This window comes from Prionailurus bengalensis, chromosome B2 (genome assembly GCF_016509475.1).
Source record: "Prionailurus bengalensis isolate Pbe53 chromosome B2, Fcat_Pben_1.1_paternal_pri, whole genome shotgun sequence".
Classification (NCBI taxonomy): domain Eukaryota; kingdom Metazoa; phylum Chordata; class Mammalia; order Carnivora; family Felidae; genus Prionailurus; species Prionailurus bengalensis.
In genome coordinates this window covers 405,543-424,987 of record NC_057349.1, presented here as the reverse complement: position 1 = coordinate 424,987, position 19,445 = coordinate 405,543, and the positions used below count along the sequence as shown (strand labels likewise).

At 40.3% G+C, this 19,445-nt stretch overlaps 2 protein-coding genes across 2 annotated transcripts; both read left to right on the top strand.

Annotated features, from left to right (window-relative positions):
• Positions 1–1,306: 1,306 nt before the first annotated feature.
• On the top strand, positions 1,307–2,725 carry LOC122490560 (olfactory receptor 12D2-like). Its single transcript, XM_043593206.1, has one exon. The coding sequence runs from the start codon at positions 1,772–1,774 to the stop codon at positions 2,723–2,725; it is 954 nt and encodes a 317-aa protein (XP_043449141.1). The 5' UTR covers positions 1,307–1,771.
• Positions 2,726–17,587: 14,862 nt separating this feature from the next.
• On the top strand, positions 17,588–19,028 carry LOC122490559 (olfactory receptor 12D2-like). The gene has a single exon (XM_043593205.1). The coding sequence runs from the start codon at positions 17,713–17,715 to the stop codon at positions 18,664–18,666; it is 954 nt and encodes a 317-aa protein (XP_043449140.1). The 5' UTR covers positions 17,588–17,712; the 3' UTR covers positions 18,667–19,028.
• Positions 19,029–19,445: the final 417 nt, after the last annotated feature.

The following is a 19,445-nucleotide window of genomic DNA, read 5'->3' as shown; positions in this document are numbered from 1 at the left end:
GAGCATGAATGGGAGAGGCTCAGAGAGAGAGGGAGACACAGAATCCCAAGCAGACTCCAGGCTCCAAGTTGTCAGCACAGAGCCAGAGGCGGGGCTCGAACTCACAGTCCGCGAGATCATGACCTGAGCTGAAGTCGGATGCTTAACTGACAGAGCCACCCAGGCGCACCTCTCACAAAGTTTTTCAGGGAAGTACCCATGATGACAAAGGAAGAAAAGGTAGTTGAACTAAGAAAACATAGGAGGCCCCTGACAATCGTGCAGTCCACGACTCTGCAAATAACGAAGAAACATAGAAAAGAAAAACTTGGAGCAGTGGGGGAAAAAAAAAAAAAAGATGGAACTCAAGATAGCAACACCCAAGAGGAATTGTCTTGAATTGCAAGTATGGGTAAATATCCGGTTTATTCTCACAGCGATCCTGCTCACACCCAGGGGACACTCTCTCCGTGTTTATATGTCTAAGGTCTGTGGCTCCTGAGAGGCAGGAAGAATGTCAGAAGGAGACAAAGACGTTTCTGAACATGAAGAGCTCATGCTGCAATCCCAATATGAACAGTCACTTCAAATATCTTCCTGCCATTCTCAGCTGTTGGGAGTGTAAACCTGAAAAGCTGGGCAGGCTGTGAATGCGACAATCAGGTAAGAGAATGCCTTAAGACTCGGGCTGAGAGGACCCCATATTTTCTGCATGCTTGTTTATATGCAAGTAAGCGCCCAGATCTAGACCTGGTTTCCTATTTTATGATGGATTCCCCATTGCATTTGTGGATTGTGAAGGCTCTTTATACACTTCTTTGCCATATCTCATTCTCAACTCAGCAGGCCTGGTTCTCTAAATATTCTCCAGAGTAAATATGTAATCTCTCAGCATTAAAATTGCAGTGAAATAAATGACTGAGTAAGGACAAATCTGATTAGAAATTGTCTTTAATGTTAGAAAAAGGTTTCTTCCCCAAATGAATTTTTGATCCAATTTTGTTTGGTGAGTCAGAGAACCCAAAATGATATTTGCCATAACATTTGTATCTTACACAGGAAAGGTAGATTAAAAGGGTGCAAAACATACTGTCAAAGAAAGCTACTCTGACCTGCATGAAGCCAGCCTTTTACGGAGGTACAGCACATATCGGGTATGTTCTCTAAATTCCTTCAACTCTACAGCCTAGAATCCTCCAAGCTATGGAGAAGTACTGCCTCATTAACCCACTCCTTTATTCCTCTCACATCAAATCTTTCTATTCTCCTCTCAGGGATTTCCCAAGCTCAGAAAAAAAAAGTCCCCTTTTTGTAGGAGGCACCCCATGTCTGCATCTCCATTCAGATTTCCTTCCATTGTTTTCATTCTCTCCTTGTCTATATTCCTTAGTTAAAACCCTTCAGGGGCTTTCTTACAAGGTCTGGAGGTAGCAGTCTGGACACCCATTAAAGTTTTATCAGAAGGTAGATGTGCACAGCCAGAGAAGATGGTAGGTTGGCTACGTGCTCTGAGTCTCTGGGAGAAAGAAACATATTAATGACAATCAAATAAGGGGAAAAAATGGTGGACCAATGGCCAAAAACCAACAGTTCACCATAATATCTAATAGTCTAATGAGGCAAATCCTATAAAAGGTCTGATGTGGGAACTGTGTAAACAACAAGCTCTCCCTCAAAGAGGGAAAATCCTCAAAGAGGGAAAACTGTGTAGACGGGAAAATCCTCAGCTGCGAAGTCTCTGATTCTAAACAGAGGTACGCTCCATAGAGTAATTCATCCTTTCTCTTAAGCGATGCTGAATCAAACCTCAGTCACTGCATTTCTCCTCCTGGGAGTCACAGACATCCAAGCACTGCAGCCTTATCTCTTCGTGGTTTTCCTTGCAATTTACGTGGTCAGTGTGGTTGGCAATGGAGCAGTCCTCCTGGTTGTCGTCTCTGATCCAAGACTCCATTTACCCATGTATTTCTTCCTGGGAAATCTGTCGTGTCTAGATATCTGCTACTCCACGGTGACACTGCCAAAGATGCTGGAGAACTTCTTCTCTACACACAAGGCAATTTCCTTCTTGGGATGCATAAGCCAGCTTCACTTCTTCCACTTCCTGGGCAGCACGGAGGCCATGCTCTTGGCCGTGATGGCCTTTGACCGCTTTGTGGCCATCTGCAGGCCACTGCATTACTCTGTCATCATGAATTACCAGCTCTGTACCCGGATGGCTGTCACAGTCTGGACCATTGGTTTTTTCCATGCCCTGTTGCACTCCATGATGACCGCTCGCTTGAACTTCTGTGGTTCTCATCAGATCCATCACTTCTTCTGTGATGTCAAGCCTTTGCTGGAGTTGGCCTGCGGGAACACGGAGCTCAACCAGTGGCTTCTCAACACGGTTACCGGGACCATTGCCATGGGCCCCTTCTTCCTAACACTTCTCTCCTACTTCTCCATAATCATCTCTCTTTTCTCCAAGACCCACTCCTGTAGTGCGCTCCGCAAAGCACTGTCCACGTGTGCCTCTCACTTCATGGTGGTCATTCTTTTCTATGCTCCTGTTATCTTCATTTACATCCGCCCAGTCTCAGGCAGCTCCATGGACCAGGACCAGGTCGCTGCCATCATGTACACTGTGGTCACTCCTATGCTGAACCCACTGATCTATACACTGAGGAACAAGGACGTGAAGGCTGCCTTGAGTAGTATCTTCACAAGGAGGGACGACCTGAACACATCTAGAGCACACTTCTAAGACAGGAAGCAATAGGCGATGATAAAGTTTGTGTGTGAGGTTAGACTGCTTCTCAGATCATGTACACTATGTATAACAGGTCAAGCTGTCCAAAGAAAAAATAATGGGAAAATCTAGCCTGATTATGTTAAATAAAGCATGCCTAGGTAGCGTAATGGAAACATGAACCCATGGGACACCAGCCATAGAATCCTCATGTTCAATTTGTTTTCAGGATGTCACTTCTAAAACTGATTTATGTATTCTTATGAATTCCCTAATAAAATCAAGGATAGAAATACATCTACATTACCCATATATTGGGTACATGACTACTACTTAGAGCTGTTTATCTGTTTAGTTCTTCTAAGTTAATGTATTTTAACGTGAGGAATAAAATTCTTATCCTGTTGTATTTTGAGGTATTGAATTTGAACCACAGTTAATAGGATGAGCAATGGTAATTTACAAAAGAATTAAGGGAATTTTTAATCAGTATGTATCTCTCTAAGCAGGAGGCAAGTAAGTGGTTAAAACAAATGATTTAAGCACTGATAATCATGGATAAATTAGCCAATGATTTTTCTAATGAGTTTTGGAACCTCTATCTCCAGAGATGTTTTTAAGTCAACTGGACAAATGATAAAGGAATGCTCTTAAATATTTCTGAGTGTGGGAACAGACTAGAAAAAAAAAAAACTCAGAATCCCTCTCTAGCTAATTAGTATTTTATTTTTACCACAATCTTAGTCACAACAAAGGATGAGTTTCAAAACCCTATTTTTCTATTTTCTTTTCCTATTTCTATGATTTTTTCACAGATTATAAATAATGCCGTATGATGTAATACTGGGGAAACGTTCAGAATTCATCAAAATGTTGTGTTTTCCTTACTTGTCACCAAGCCAATACATAGCAAAAGACACTAAGTCATAATTGCTGAGGCATTTCTGGAGTTAATGTTGGGAGGCACTATGTTCCCTACTTTCTAAGTCCTGGGAGCAGCCACTGGGCCTGGGGGATGGTGGAAGAAGCATTTATGACCCTATAGAGATGCAGATAAAGACTGTGACTGGCCTTTATGAGCTCAGGGACTGACTGTTCAAATTCTCTGCATCCACTTTTGTGAACACAAACAATGTGGTTTGATCTCATCCACTGTTTTTGGTCCCTCAATTCTACTTTTGTTTATAAAACAAAATAAAATGTGTCTGTGGAGAAGACATTTCTACCCTGAACTGTCTCAGCCCCTCATTTCTATTGATCATAATTGTTTACAAAATCCAAGCTCCACGCAGGCCGTGAACCAGAGTAGAACACGTCATCATCTGGTTGGCTACTGCTGCCTAACACACTAGCATCCCCAAACACAGAAGCTGAAGACACCTATACCAGGAAGTTGCATTCTTCTGAGGCTCAGGAATTGGCAAGAACACAGCAGGGAAGGGCTGGTTCTCCTCGATCATGTTTGTGCCGTGGCTGAGCTGACGTGAGCATCCTCGCATGGAAGAGTTGAGAGCTGGCAAAGTCTCTGTCTGGGTCTCCCTTGGTCCACTCTCTCCATGTGGTTATTCTGTGCTTTTGCAGCATGGAGGCCTCAGGCTTGACACTCTACGTGGGGGCCAACAGACCAGGACAAAAGCTGCCAGTCATCTCTCGAACAAACCCAAGAACCAGTATTGACATCACCTCTACTATTCTGTCTTGGACAAAAGAGTCACAGGCCTAACAAATCAGGAAGAGGAAATCCCCACCTTTAACTGGAAAAAACAAGAAAGATTTTGCAGATATTCTTAATCCACCATAGTCCCAACTCTGACTTCTAATAACATTGTCCCCACATACTTACCCTCCCTCCAAATAATCCTAAAATCTCTTCCTATTACAACATCAGTCAGAATCTGTCTTTTCACCTACATTGGGTCAAGGTATAGATGGGGCTTTTTGGGTACAGTTCCTCAAGTATGTTTGCTTTTGATCTAAAGAACTTCACACTAAAGGGTCAAATTATCTGCCCTAGGTAGAGACAGACATAGATTTAGGTATATTATAGAATATTTTTCAGTTGTGCAAAAAAGAGGAAGTGGTGGCATTTTTGACAATGTGGACAGACCTTCAGGGTATAAGGCCAAATGAAATAAGTCAGTCAGAGAAAGAGAAATACCATATCTTTCACTTATGTGTGGAATCTGAAAGCACAAAATAAAGAAAAACAAACAAACAGACATACACATAAACAAAGAGAACAAACTGGTGTTTGCCAGAGGGAGGGAGGTGGGTGGATGGGTGCAATAGGAGAAGGGGATTAAGGGATACAAACTTCCAATTATAGAGGAAATAAGTCACAGAGATTTAAAGTACAGCAGAGAATATTGTCAATATTCTAAAGTACAGTCAAGAATATTATAATTTCATATGGTGACATATAATAACTGCAGTAATCATGATAGGAAATTCCATAATGCATATTTATGTTGAATCACAGTGTAATTCCACAGCATGAAAGGTATGAGGTGCATGGAAATAAACTGAGGGAGAAAAAACAGCAGTGCTTTGGAGGGGAGGGAACCCATTCTGTGGAGAGACAAAGGGGAGAGAAAGTGAGAGGGGTTGAGAAATTGTTGCATTTAGTTCATACTAGAAGAAAACCTCTCTGGATACACACTGGAGAGTGAGAAGTACTGGGTGTCCCAGTTCTTTTTTGGTAGTATGTGGATTTCAAATTCTGAGATTTTGGAAGTGGGTGACTTTCTCAGGAGCGGAGTTGTGGCGTCTGCTCCTGGGGAGAAGGAAACTGGCTCATAGTGCATAGTGTGGTGTAGCAATCTCTGGGGTAAACCGGAAAAGAGTAGTCCTCTTCCTGGAGTGCTTGGAAAGAGGGTATATTGCCTCACCAAGGACAAAAGGCTCTGCAAGTGCCAGTAAAAGGTCTTTCATCAGAAGGGGACAGAGGCTCACCTTGGAGGAAAATAACCTTTGCTGCATTTAGCAGTGCTACCCCCAAATATTCCATGCAATGCACAGGTGTGGGACAGTTTCTCAGGGACAAAGGAATTCATATAGTGTGGACAGTCTCTACTCCAAGGTAGAGAAGTGTGTCCGTGCAGTACAAGGTCCTTTAAAACTTCAAATATTGAATCCCAGCTGTACAGGTAACACAATGGCACGAAATTCATATCTTTCTATAATCACTCTGCATGTAAATGGACTAAATACTCCAATTAAAGACACAGGGTTGAATGGATGAAAAAACAAAAACAACATGCATCTATATGCTGCCTACAAGAGACTCACTTTAGCCCTAAGGACATCTGCAGATTGAAAGTGAGGGGATGGAGAACCATCCATCATGCTAAGGACAACAAAAGAAATTTGGAGTAGCCATATCTGTATCAGAAAAAACAGACCTTATTTTTTTTTAATGTTTCTATATTAATTTTTCAGAGAGAGGGAGCACAAGCAGAGGGGTGGGACAGAAAGAGAGACACACAGAAATTGAAGCAGGCTCCAGGCTTTGAGCCGTCAGCACAAAGCCCAATGTGAGGTTCAAACCCACGGACTGTAAGATCATGACCCCAGCTGAAGTCAGATGCCCAATCAACTGGGCCACCCAGGAGCCTAAAACAAACAAGATTTTAAAACAACTGTAACATGAGATGAAGGGCATTAGATCATAATTAAGGGGACTATCCAGCAAGAAGATCTGACAATTATAAATATTTATGTCTCCAACTTGGTACACCTAAATATATAAATCAATTAATCACAAACATAAAGAAACTCATTGATAATAATACAAAAAAGTAGGGACCTTAATACCACACTTAAATCAATGGACAGAATATCTAAGCAGATAACCAACAAAGAAACAATGCTTTTGAATGACCTATTGAGCATGCATATATATATATATATATACATATATATTCAGAACATTTCATCCTAAAGCAGCAGAATACAATTCTTCTCAAGGGCACATGGATAGATCACATACTGGGTCACAAATCAGCCCTCAATAGGTACAAAAAGATCAAGATCATACTATGCATTTTTTAAGAACACAGTGCTATGGGGGCGCCTGGGTGGCGCAGTCGGTTAAGTGTCCGACTTCAGCCAGGTCACGATCTCGCGGTCCGTGAGTTCGAGCCCCACGTCGGGCTCTGGGCTGATGGCTCGGAGCTTGGAGCCTGTTTCCAATTCTGTGTCTCCCTCTCTCTCTGCCCCTCCCCTGATCATGCTCTGTCTCTCTCTGTCCCAAAAATAAATAAACGTTGAAAAAAAAAAAAAAAAAAAAAAAAAGAACACAGTGCTATGAAACTTGAGATCAACCACAAGTAAAAAATTGGAAACAAGCCCTCAAATACATGGAGGTTAAACAACATCCCACTAAAGAATGAATAGGTTACTTAGGAAATTAAAAAAGAAATTTAAAAAATACATGGTAGCAAATGAAAATGAAAACACAACAGTCCAAACCCTTGGGATAGCTCAAAGGCAGTCCTAAGAGGAAAGTATATTGCAATTCAGGCCTATATCAAGAAGCAAGAAAGGTCCCAAATACACAACCTAACATTACATCTAAAGGAGCTAGAAAAGGAGCAGCAAATGAAGTCTAGAGTCAGCAGAAAAAGGGAAACAATAAAGATTAGAGCAGAAATAAGTGAAATACATCAAACAAAAAGAAATATAACAGATAAATGAAACTAAGTGCTGCTTCATTAAAAGAATAAAATTGATAAACCCCTAGTCAACTTTTCAAAAAGAAAAAAAAGAACACAAATAGATAAAATCACGAATAAAAGAGGAGAGATCACAACCAGCACAGCAGAACAAGCAATCATAAGAGAACACTATGAAAATTTAGATGCCAATAAACTACGCAGTCTGGAAGAAATGGACAAATTTCTAGAAACTCATACAACACCAAAACTCAAACAGGAAAAAATAGAAAATTTGAAGGGACCCATAATCAGTAAATAAATTGAACTGGTTATCAAAAATCACCCAACAAACAAGAGTCCTGGGCCAGATGGCTTCCCAGGGTATTTCTACAAGACACTTAAAAAAGAGTTCACACCCATGGTGGAACAGCATGGAAGGTTTTTGTTTTTGTTTTTGTTTTTTTGGCATCTCTCATCCCTAACATGCAGCCAGATCAACACTAAACCATCTTCCACACCTAGAAAACTGATATGAGGATTCACACACAATCTGCACAACCTGAACCACAGATCTTGGCATGTACGCAGCACAGAGAGGTGAACTGGGGGAGAGAGAAGCCATAGAGGGCAAGGAGCACCCCCCCACGCAAAGCAACTGGAGAGAAAGTGGAAAAGTGGAAACAGCTGCAGGGAATGACCTAAAAAGGGAGAAAGGAGAAAGTAGAGGGTTTAAATTCCAGTAAGACTCTATAAACAGGGGGAGCGCAGAGACTGAAACTCCACAGCTTGATACCTGGCAGTACTCTGGTGGGAAGGGCAAATCGCCAGGAGGAGGGTGGAGTCCAGGGGTTTTCAGGTCACATGGGGAGAGGCAGTTCCCCTGCTGGGAGGACACTGGGTAGAGGCTGCGCAGTCACCCCACAGGAAAAGGTCCCAGCAGACCCCAGAGAACATCCACATTCGCTTGTGCTGGAACAAGGTTGTTAAGGGTGAATCCTGGTGCCAGATTTGTATTGTGATTTATTATAAACCCTGAAACACTACTGCTACACAATGACGTGAACTTTTTCTGGGGCGGGCTGACACCCAGTCACAATCTCTGGGCATTAGCAGCAGCATGGTCCTGTGAACATTCCTGGGGGCAGGCCACACATGGCCATTGCTCGGTGAAACCCTGTTCTACAGGATTTAAGTGGGTAAAAGCCTCAGTCACTCAGAAGTGAGGGGTTGAGAATCACAGCCGCATCTGAGATAAAACTCAGGAGGGAGATGCCGTGTGTCAGCCTTATGGTTTGATCACGAATAGTGCAGAAGCAGGGAGAGACAGAAGCCTGAGACAAAGGAGGGGTGCTTGACTGCTGGTCAGGGAGAGCACAGAGTTCTGATACTAGAGACTGGATAGCTGGGTGACGCCATTGCACCCCTCCCATGCATGTGCATACATGCCTACAAGCACCACAAAATTCCACCCCAGTAAGCTAAACAATGCCATCTAGTGGAGAATGGAGCCTTTACACTAAGCCCCACCCAACTGGGCCAACTGCGCTCTTGAGAAACAAAACAAGTCAACCCACCTGCAGTTTTATTCAGACTATGAACCTCTTCATAGTTTGACTTCTAGGGGAAACCAGAGGTAATTTCAATAATATTTCATTCTCTTCACAGGTCCATCTATATATTTTTTTCTTTTTCTTTTCTCATTCTTGAATACAGAATGAGAAAAAATTATTTTTATTTTCCATTTTAATAAAAAAGATTTTTCTATAATTTTTCTACTATAATTTTTACATTATTGTAATTTTTTAAAATTCTATCTACTATCATTTCATTTTATTCTATTTTATTGCATTCATTTTTCAAATTTTCAAAAGTTTTCTTTTTCTCTTTTTTCTTTTCTATCTGTCCATTTTTTCTCTAATCTATCAAGTTTCCTTCGACAACCAGACCAAACACACCTAGGATCCATCCTTTGATTTTTTTGTGTTTTTAATTTCTTTTTTTTTTTACTGTTTTCTTTCCCTTTCTTTCTTCAAAATGATAAAACAAAGGAATTCACCCCAAAAGAAAGAACAAGAGAAAATGACAACCAATGACTTAATCAAAAAAGATACAGGCAAGATGTCTGAACCAGAATTTAGAATCACAATAGTAAGAATACTAGCTAGGGTTGAAAATGTATTAGAATCCCTTTCTGCAGAGATAAAAGTAAAACCTAGTCAGAATGAAATAAAAAATGCTATAACTGGCTGCATTATCAAGTGGGTGCCACAGCGGCAAGGATGGATGAAACAGAGGAGCGAATCAATGATAGAGAAGACAAACTTATGGAGAATAATGAAGCAGGAAAAAAAGAGGCACACTAAGGCAAAAGAGCACAATATAAAATTAGAGAACTCAGTGACTCATTAAAAAAGGAATAACATCTGAATCATAGGGGTCCCAGGAGATGAAGAAAGAGAAAGGGGTGTAGAAGGTTTATGTGAACAAATCATAGTAGAAAACTTTGCTAACCTGGGGAAAGAACAGAACTCAAAATGCAGGAAACACAGAGGACTTCCATTAGATTCAACAAAAACCAACCATCAACAAGGCATATCATAGTCAAATTCACAAAATACTAAGGCTAGCAAAAAATCATGAAGCATAAAGGGAAAAGGAGTCCTTAAACTACAAGTGAAGACAGATTAGGTTTGCAGCACCCTATCCACAGACTCTAAGCATGCCAGAAAGAAGCGGCAGGATATATTCAATGTACTGAATCAGAAAAATGTACAACCAAGAATTCTTTATCCAGGCAGGCTGTCATTCAAAATACAAGAAGAGATTTTTTTAAAAAAGTTTCTCAAACAAATAAAAATTAAAGGAGTCAATGACCACTAATCCAGCCCTGCAAGAAATTTTAAGGGTGACTCTATGAGGGGAGAAAAGATGAAAAATAAAAATAAAAAGAGGGGCGCCTGGGTGGCTCAGTTGGACATCCAACTTCAGCTCAGGTCATGATCTCACAGTCCGTGAGTTCGAGCCCCACGTTGGGCTCTGTGCTGACAGTTCAGAGTCTGGAGCCTGCTTCAGATTCTATGTCTCCCTCTCTCTCTCTGCCCCTCCCCTGCTCATGCTCTGTATCTCTCTGTCTCAAAAATAAATAAAAACATTTAAAAATGTTTTAATAAAAAATAAATAAAAAGACCAAAAGCAACAAAGAATATAAAGGACCAGAGAAGACCACCAAAAACTCAAAACCTACAGGTAACATAATGGCAATAAATTCATATCGTTCAGGACTCACTCTAAACATCAGTGGACTGAACACTCCAAGCAAAAGACATAGGATAACAGAATTGATAAGAAAATAAGACCCATCTTTATGCTGTTTACAAGATACCCGTTTTAGACCTAAAGACACAGATTGAAAGGAAGGGGATGGAGAACCATCTTTCATGATAATGATTTCCAAAACAAAGCTAGAGTAGCCATACTTTTGTCAAAGAATCTAGATTTTAAAAGAAAGACTATAACAAGAGATGAGGAAGGGCATTATATCATAATTAAGGGGTCTATCCACCAAGAAGATCTAACAATTGTAAACATTTATGCTCCAAACATGAGACACCAAAACATAAATCACTTAATCAAAACCATAAACTCACTGACAATAATACCATAACAGTAGGGGTCTCAACACCCCACTTATAGCACTGGACAGATCATCTAAACAACAAGGAAATAATGGGTTTGAATGACACACTGGGCCAGATGGACTTCACAGATATATTCAGAATATTCCATCCTAAAGCAGAATACACATTCTTCTCGAGTGCACATGAAACATTCTCCACAATAGATCACATACTGGGACACAAATAAGCCCTCAACAAGTACTAAAAGATCGAGATCATACCATGCATATTTTCAGACCAAAACGTCATTAAACTCGAAATCAAACCACAAGAAAAAATTTAGAAAGATAAAATACTTGGAGACTAAAGAACATCCTACTAAAGAATGAATGACTAACCAAGAAGTTAAAGAGGAAATTAAAAAGCACATGGAAGTCAATGGAAATGACTTCCCAATGGAAATGACAGCCCAAAACCTAGGGGACACAACAAAGTTGGTCATAAGAGGTAAACATATAGCAATCTGGGCCTTCCTATAGAAGGAAGAAAGATTTCAAATACACAACCTAACCTTACATCTTAAAAGCTGGAAAAAGAACAGCAAATAAAACGCCAAACCAGTAGAAGACAGGAAATAATAAAGATTAGAGCAGAAATCAATGCTATTTTAAAAAACAACAAACGGTAGAATGGATCAATGAAACCAGAAGTTGGTTCTTTGAAAGAATTAACAAAATTGATAAACCTCTAGCCAGTTTGACCAAAAAGAAAAAGGGAAGGACCCAAATAAATAAAATCAAGAAGGAAAGAAGAGAGATTGCAACCAACACTGCAGAAACACAAACAATAATAGGAGAATATTATGAGAAATTATACACCAAAAAAATTAGCAATCTGGAAGAAATGGGCAAATTCCTGGAAACATATAAACTACCAAAACTGAAACAAAAAGAAATAGAAAAGTGGAACAGACCCATACCAGTAAAGGAATCGCATCAGTAATCAAAAATCTCCCAACAAGCAAGAGTCCAGGGCCAGATGGCTTTCCAGGGGAATTCTACCAAACATTTAAAGAAGAGTTAACACCTATTATTTGGGAGCTGTTTCAAAAAATAGACATGGAAGGAAACTCATTTTACAAGGCCACCATTACCTTGATTCCAAAGCCAGACAGAGACCCCACTAAAAAGGAGAACTACAGACCAATTTCCCTGATGGATGCAAGAATCCTTAAGTTACTAGCCAACCGGATCCAACAATACATTAAAAGAATTATTCACAATGACCAAGTGGGATTTATGCCTGGGATGCAGGACTGGTTCAATATCTGCAAAACAATCAACGTGATACATCACATTAATAAAAGAAAGGACAAGAACCACATGATCCTCTCAATAGATGCAGAGAAAGCATTGGACAAAATACAGCATCTTTTCTTGATAAAAACCCTCAAGAAAGTACGGTTAGAAGGGTATCTCAAGATCATAAAGCCATATATGAAAGACCCACCACTAATATCTTCATCAAAACCTGAGAGCTTTCCCCCTAAGGTCAGGAACACGACAGGGATGTCCACTGTCACCACTGTTATTCAACATAGTATTGGAAATCCTAGCCTCAGCAGTCAGACAACACAAAGGAATAAAAGGCATCCAAATAGGCAAGGAGGAATTCAGACTTGCATTCTTCGCAGACGACATGATAGTCTATGGAAAACCCAAAAGATCCCACAAAAAAAAAAAAAACAAAAAACTGCTAGAGTGGATCCATGAATTCAGCAAAGTCATAGGATATAAAATCAATGCACAGAAATCAGTTGCATTCCTACACACCATAATGAAGCAACAGAAAGAGAAATCAAGGAATTGACCCCATTGACAATTGAACCAAAAACCATAAAATACCTAGGAATAAATCTAACCAAAGAGATGAAAAATCTATAAACTGAAAACTATAGAAAGCTTTGAAATAAATTGAAAACACCAAAAAATGGAAAAATATTCCCTGCTCCTCAATTGGAAGAACAAATTTTGTTTAATGTCACTACTACCCAAAGCAATCTATATATTCAAAGCAATCACTTTCAAAATAACACCAGCATTCTTCACAGAGCTAGAACAAACAATCCTAAAAGTTGTGGAACCACAAAAGACCCCAAATAGCCAAAGTATTCATGAAAAAGAAAACAAAAGCTGAAGGCATCACAATCCCAGACACCAAGACATATTACAAAGCGATAATCAAGACAGTATGGTATTGACACAAAAACAGACACTCAGATCAATGGAATAGAACAGAGAACCCAGAGATGGACCCACAAATGTATGGCCAACTAATCTTTGACAAAGCAGGAAGAATATCCAATAGAATAAACAGTCTCTTCAGCAAGTGGTGCTGGGAAAACTGGACAGCGACATGCAGAAGAATGAACCTGGACCGCTTTCTTACACCATACACAAAAATAAACTCAAAATGGATGAAACACTTAAACAAAGCCTTCAAAATCCTAGAGGAGAAAGTAGACAAAAACCTCTGACCTCAGCTGCACGAACTTCGCACTCAACACGTCTCTGAGGGAAAGGAAAACAAAAGCAAAAATGAACTATTGGGACCTCAAAAAAATAAAAAACTTCTTCACAGCGAAGGAAACAATCAGCAAAAGTAAAAGGCAACCGACAGAATGGGAGAACATATTTGCAAATGACATATCAGATAAACGGTTAGTATCCAAAATATATAAAGAACTTATCAAACTCAACACCCCTCAAAAGAACAAATAATTCAGTGAAGAAATGGGCAAAAGACATGAATAGACACTTCTCCAAAGACATCCAGATGGCTAACAGACACATAAGAAAATGCTCAACATCACTCATCATCAGGGAAATACAAATCAAAACCACACTGAGATACCACCTCACACCTGTCAGAATGGCTAACATTAACAACTCAGGCAACAACAGATATTGGCAAGGATGTGGAGAGAGAAGATCTCTTTTGCACTGCTGGTGGGAATGCAGACTAGTGCATCCGCTCTGGAAAACAGTATGGAGGCTCCTCAAAAAATTAAAAATAGAACTACCCTATGATGCATCAATTGCACTATTAGGTATTTATCCAAGGGATACAGGTGTGATGTTTCAAAGGAGCACATGCACCCCAATGTATATAGCACCACCATCAACAATAGCCAAAGTATGGAAAGAGCCAAAATGTCCTCTGATAGATGAATGGATAAAGAAGATGTGGTGTATATATATACAATGGAGTATTACTCAGCAATAAAAAAGAATGAAATCTTGCCATTTGCAACAATGTGGATGGAACTAGAGGGCATTAATGCTAAGCAAAATTAGTCAGAGGAAGACAAATATTATATGACTTCACTCATATGAGGAATTTGAGATACAAAACTGATGAACCTATGGGAAGGGAAGCAAAAATAATATAAAAACAGAAAGGAGGACAAAACATAAGAGACTCTTAAATACAGAGGACAAACGGAGGGTGCCTGGAGGGGTTGTGAGTGGGGGGGATGGGCTAAATGAATAAGAGGCATTAAGGACTACACTTGTTGGAATGAGCACTGGGTGTTACACATAGGGGATGAATCACTGTTATCTACTCCTGAAATCATTGTTGTACTATATGCTAGTGAACTTGGATGTAAATTTAAAAATAAAATAATTAAAAATTTAAAATATGAGACATATACAAATATACTTGTCAATATTATTCCTCAATAACACTGGGGGAAACAGCCAAATTACTTAAATCCTTTTAGCTGCCATTATCTTGCAAAGTAAATATGATGTAAGTTCATCCCTCCCTGGATATTTGGAAGAAATAAATGAGTATTTGCACATAAGGAACTCAGAACAATAGTTTCTACAATGAGATTTTTTTATTTCTATAATATGTTTAGCATATGCTTGAACAAGGAATATTTCTCTGAAGTTTATTTGTTTATTTTGAAAGAGAGGAAAGAAAGTGGGTACAGGAAGGGGAGAGAGAGAGAGCGAGAATCCAAAGCAGGCTTCCTGTGTGGGTCCGGAGCCCATTGCCAGGCTCCATCCACAAACCATAAGTAAGCTACCTGAGCCAAAATCAAGAGCCAGCTGCTTATCTGAAGGGCCCACCCAGGCACGCCCTGAAAGAGGAATTTTTATCGTGATTAATATACAATGCATTCGTGCAAACAATAATGGATCTCAACACAAAGATGGACAGGGTACATGGTGTTTATAACTGTTATAAGAAAGTTTGCATGGATGTCAGAAGGCATATATTCCTGGGATGAGACTCACAGAATATTCTCACCTAAAGGTTGCAGCAACAAGAGAGGATACACAAGGAGAGACCAGCCTCATTCCTTAGAGAAAGATGTGAGCCTTGGGATGTCTATTTTAAACAAACAAATTTAACACTTTACCAACAATGAAGAATCTAATTTGGAATAAATGAAAGCAATCCTACTTCTCCTTGTTCCTCTGTCTTGTTTTCCACAGGACCATAGTAAAAACTATGTGGAATGTTAAAGATTATCATCATCTGTACAGGTCAATGGAACACAACTGGCCTCCATTCCTTACCAAACACTGCCAGTTTTTTTTTTTTCAGTTTTTCACAGTTTTTTATTTATTTTTTTTAATGTTTATTTATTTTTAAGACAGAGAGAGACAGAGCATGAACAGGGAAGGGTCAGAGAGAGAGAGAAACACAAAATCCAAAACAGGCTCCAGGCTCCTGGCTGTCACCACAGAGCCCGACGTGGGGCTCGAACTCACCTACCATGAGATCACGACCTGAGCCGAAGTTGGATGCTTAACCGACGGAGCCACCCAGGCGCCCCTCTCACAAAGTTTTTCAGGGAAGTTCCCATGATGACAAGGGAAGAAAAGGTAATTGAACTAAGAAAACATAGAAGGCCCCTGACAATCCTGCTGTCCATGACTCTGCAAATAAGGAAGAAACATAGAAACGAAAAACTTGGAGCAGTGGGGGAAAAAAAAAAAAAAAGATGGAACTCAAGATAGCAACACCCAAGAGGAATTGTCTTGAATCGCAAGTATGGGAAAATACCCTGTTTATTCTCACAGCAATCATGCTCACACCCAGGGGACGCTCTCTCCGTGTTTATATGCCTAAGGTCTGTGGCTCCTGAGAGGCAGGAAGAATGTCAGAAGGAGACAAAGACATTTCTGAACATGAAGAGCTCATGCTGCAATCCCAATATGAACAGTCACTTCAAATATCTTCCTGCCATTCTCAGCTGTTGGGAGTGTAAACCTGAAAAGCTGGGCAGTCTGTGAATCCGACAATCAGGTAAGAGAATGCCTTAAGACTCGGGCTGAGAGGACCCCATATTTTCTGCATGCTTGTTTATATGCAAGTAAGCGCCCAGATCTAGAGCTGGTTTCCTATTTTATGATGGATTCCCCATTGCATTTGTGGATTGTGAAGGCTCTTTATATACTTTTATTGCCATATACATTCTGAATTCATCATGCCTGGTTTCCTAATTTTTCTCCAGATAAATATGCAATCTCTCACTATTAAAATTGCAGTGAAATAAATCACTGAATAAGAACAAGTCTGATTGGAAATTTTCCTTAAACATTAGACACAGGTCTCTTCCCTAAATGGATTTTTGATACAATTTAGTTTGATGAGTCAGAGAACTCAAAATGATATTTGCCATGTCATATGGATCTTTCACAGGAGAGGTAGGATTAACACTGTGCAGAACACACATGGTCATCAAAGCAAACTACTCTGACCTGCATGGAGCCAGCCTTTCACAGAGGCCCAGCACAGATTGGGTATATTCTCTAAATTCCTCCATCTCTATGGCCTAGAATCCCACAGGCTATGGAGAAGTGGTCCCTCATTAACCCACTCCATTTCCTCTCACATCAAATCTTTCTATGCTCCTCTAGGGATTTCCCACAAACTTAGAAAGATGTGCCTTTTTAAAAATTTTTTTAATGTGTATTTATTTTTGAGACACAGAGAGACACAGTGAGAATGGGGGAGGGGTAGAGAGAGAGGGAGACACAGAATCTGAAGCAGGCTCCTGGCTCTGAGCAGTAGAACACAGCCCCAGATGGGACTTGAACTCACAAGCCATGAAATCATGACCTGAGCCAAAGTCGGACCCCAACCAACTGAGCCACTCAGGTGCTCCAAGATTTGCCTTTTTATAAGAGGCAATCCCACATCTGGATATTAATTCAGACCTCCTTGCATTGGTGTCATTCTTTCCTTGTCTATTTTTCTTAATTAAAAATCCCTCAGGTGCTTTCTTACAAGGTCTGGATATAGCAAGTTAATTAACTACTGGACAAGTCGTTAATTAGAGTTCATTAGAACCCCCATTAGAGTTCATTAAGGAGATGAGAGGACACTTGTATCAGAAGGTAGATGTGCACAGCCAGAGAAGATGGTAGGTTGGCTATGTGCTCTGAGTCTCTGGGAGAAAGAAACATATTAATGATAATCAAATGAGGGGGAAAAATGGTGGACCAATGGCCCATAACCAACAGTTCACCATAATATCTAATAGTCTAATGAGGCAAATCCTATAAAGGGTCTGATGTGGGAACTGTGTAAAACAACAATGCCCTCCCTCAAAGTACCCATTGTGTAGACAGGAAAATCCTCAACTACAAAGTCTCTGATTCTCAACAGAGGTACGCTCCATAGAGTAATTCATCCTTTCTCTTAAGCGATGCTGAATCAAACCTCAGTCACTGCATTTCTCCTCCTGGGAGTCACAGACATCCAAGCACTGCAGCCTTATCTCTTCGTGGTTTTCCTTGCAATTTACGTGGTCAGTGTGGTTGGCAATGGAGCAGTCCTCCTGGTTGTCGTCTCTGATCCAAGACTCCATTTACCCATGTATTTCTTCCTGGGAAATCTGTCGTGTCTAGATATCTGCTACTCCACGGTGACACTGCCAAAGATGCTGGAGAACTTCTTCTCTACACACAAGGCAATTTCCTTCTTGGGATGCATAAGCCAGCTTCACTTCTTCCACTTCCTGGGCAGCACGGAGGCCATGCTCTTGGCCGTGATGGCCTTTGACCGCTTTGTGGCCATCTGCAGGCCACTGCATTACTCTGTCATCATGAATTACCAGCTCTGTACCCGGATGGCTGTCACAGTCTGGACCATTGGTTTTTTCCATGCCCTGTTGCACTCCATGATGACCGCTCGCTTGAACTTCTGTGGTTCTCATCAGATCCATCACTTCTTCTGTGATGTCAAGCCTTTGCTGGAGTTGGCCTGCGGGAACACGGAGCTCAACCAGTGGCTTCTCAACACGGTTACCGGGACCATTGCCATGGGCCCCTTCTTCCTAACACTTCTCTCCTACTTCTCCATAATCATCTCTCTTTTCTCCAAGACCCACTCCTGTAGTGCGCTCCGCAAAGCACTGTCCACGTGTGCCTCTCACTTCATGGTGGTCATTCTTCTCTATGCTCCTGTTATCTTCACTTACATATCTCCTACCTCAGGCAGCTCCATGGACCAGGATCAGGTCGCTGCCATCATGTACACTGTGGTCACTCCTATGCTGAACCCACTGATCTATACACTGAGGAACAAGGACGTGAAGGCTGCCTTGAGTAGTATCTTCACAAGGAGGGGTGACCTGAACACATCTAGAGCACACTTCTAAGACAGGAAGCAATAGGCGATGATGAAGTTGGTGTGTGAGGTTAGACTGCTTCTGAGATCATGTACAATATGTATAACAGGTGTAGTCTGAAGAAAAGATAAATGAGAAAGTCCAGATTGTGTTAAATAATGCATTCTTAGGTAGCAAAATGGAAACCTGAACCCATGGGACATCAGCCATAGAATCCTAATGTTCGGGTTTTGTTCAGGATATCACTTCATAAAACTGATTTTTTATGTATTCTTATGGATTCTCTAATGACATCAGGGATAGAAATATGCCTATATCACTCACATATTGGGTACATGAATACTACTTAGGGCTGTTTATCTGTGTGCTTCTTCTAAGTTAATGTATTTTAAGGTGAGCAATAAAATTCTTATGCTGTTATATTTTGAGGAATTGAATTTGAACATTTAATAAGCTAAGAAATGGTGATTCATAAATGAGAATGAGTTAAGAGGAATTTTTAACCATTATGTTATGATTTCTTTTTTCCCTAAGCTGGAGGCAAATACATGATTGAAACAAATGATTTAAGCACTAATTGACAGGGATAAAATAGCCAATCGTTTATCTAAGTGCTGTGGATCCTCTATCTCCAGAGATTTTTTTAAAGTCAACCAGATGAATGGTAAAAGAGTCCTGTTAAATCTTGTTGAAAGTGGAGACAGAATGAAATTAAAATCTCAGAGTCCCTCTCTAGCTAATTAATAGGTAATTTTCCCTCAGTGTTTGGTCATGGAAAATGTTGAGTTTCAAAATACTTCCTATTTTTT

Bases quoted from the DNA above. Each gene is read 5' to 3' on its own strand.
- LOC122490560 (XM_043593206.1), top strand. From the start codon at position 1,772: ATGCTGAATCAAACCTCAGTCACTGCATTTCTCCTCCTGGGAGTCACA.
- LOC122490559 (XM_043593205.1), top strand. From the start codon at position 17,713: ATGCTGAATCAAACCTCAGTCACTGCATTTCTCCTCCTGGGAGTCACA.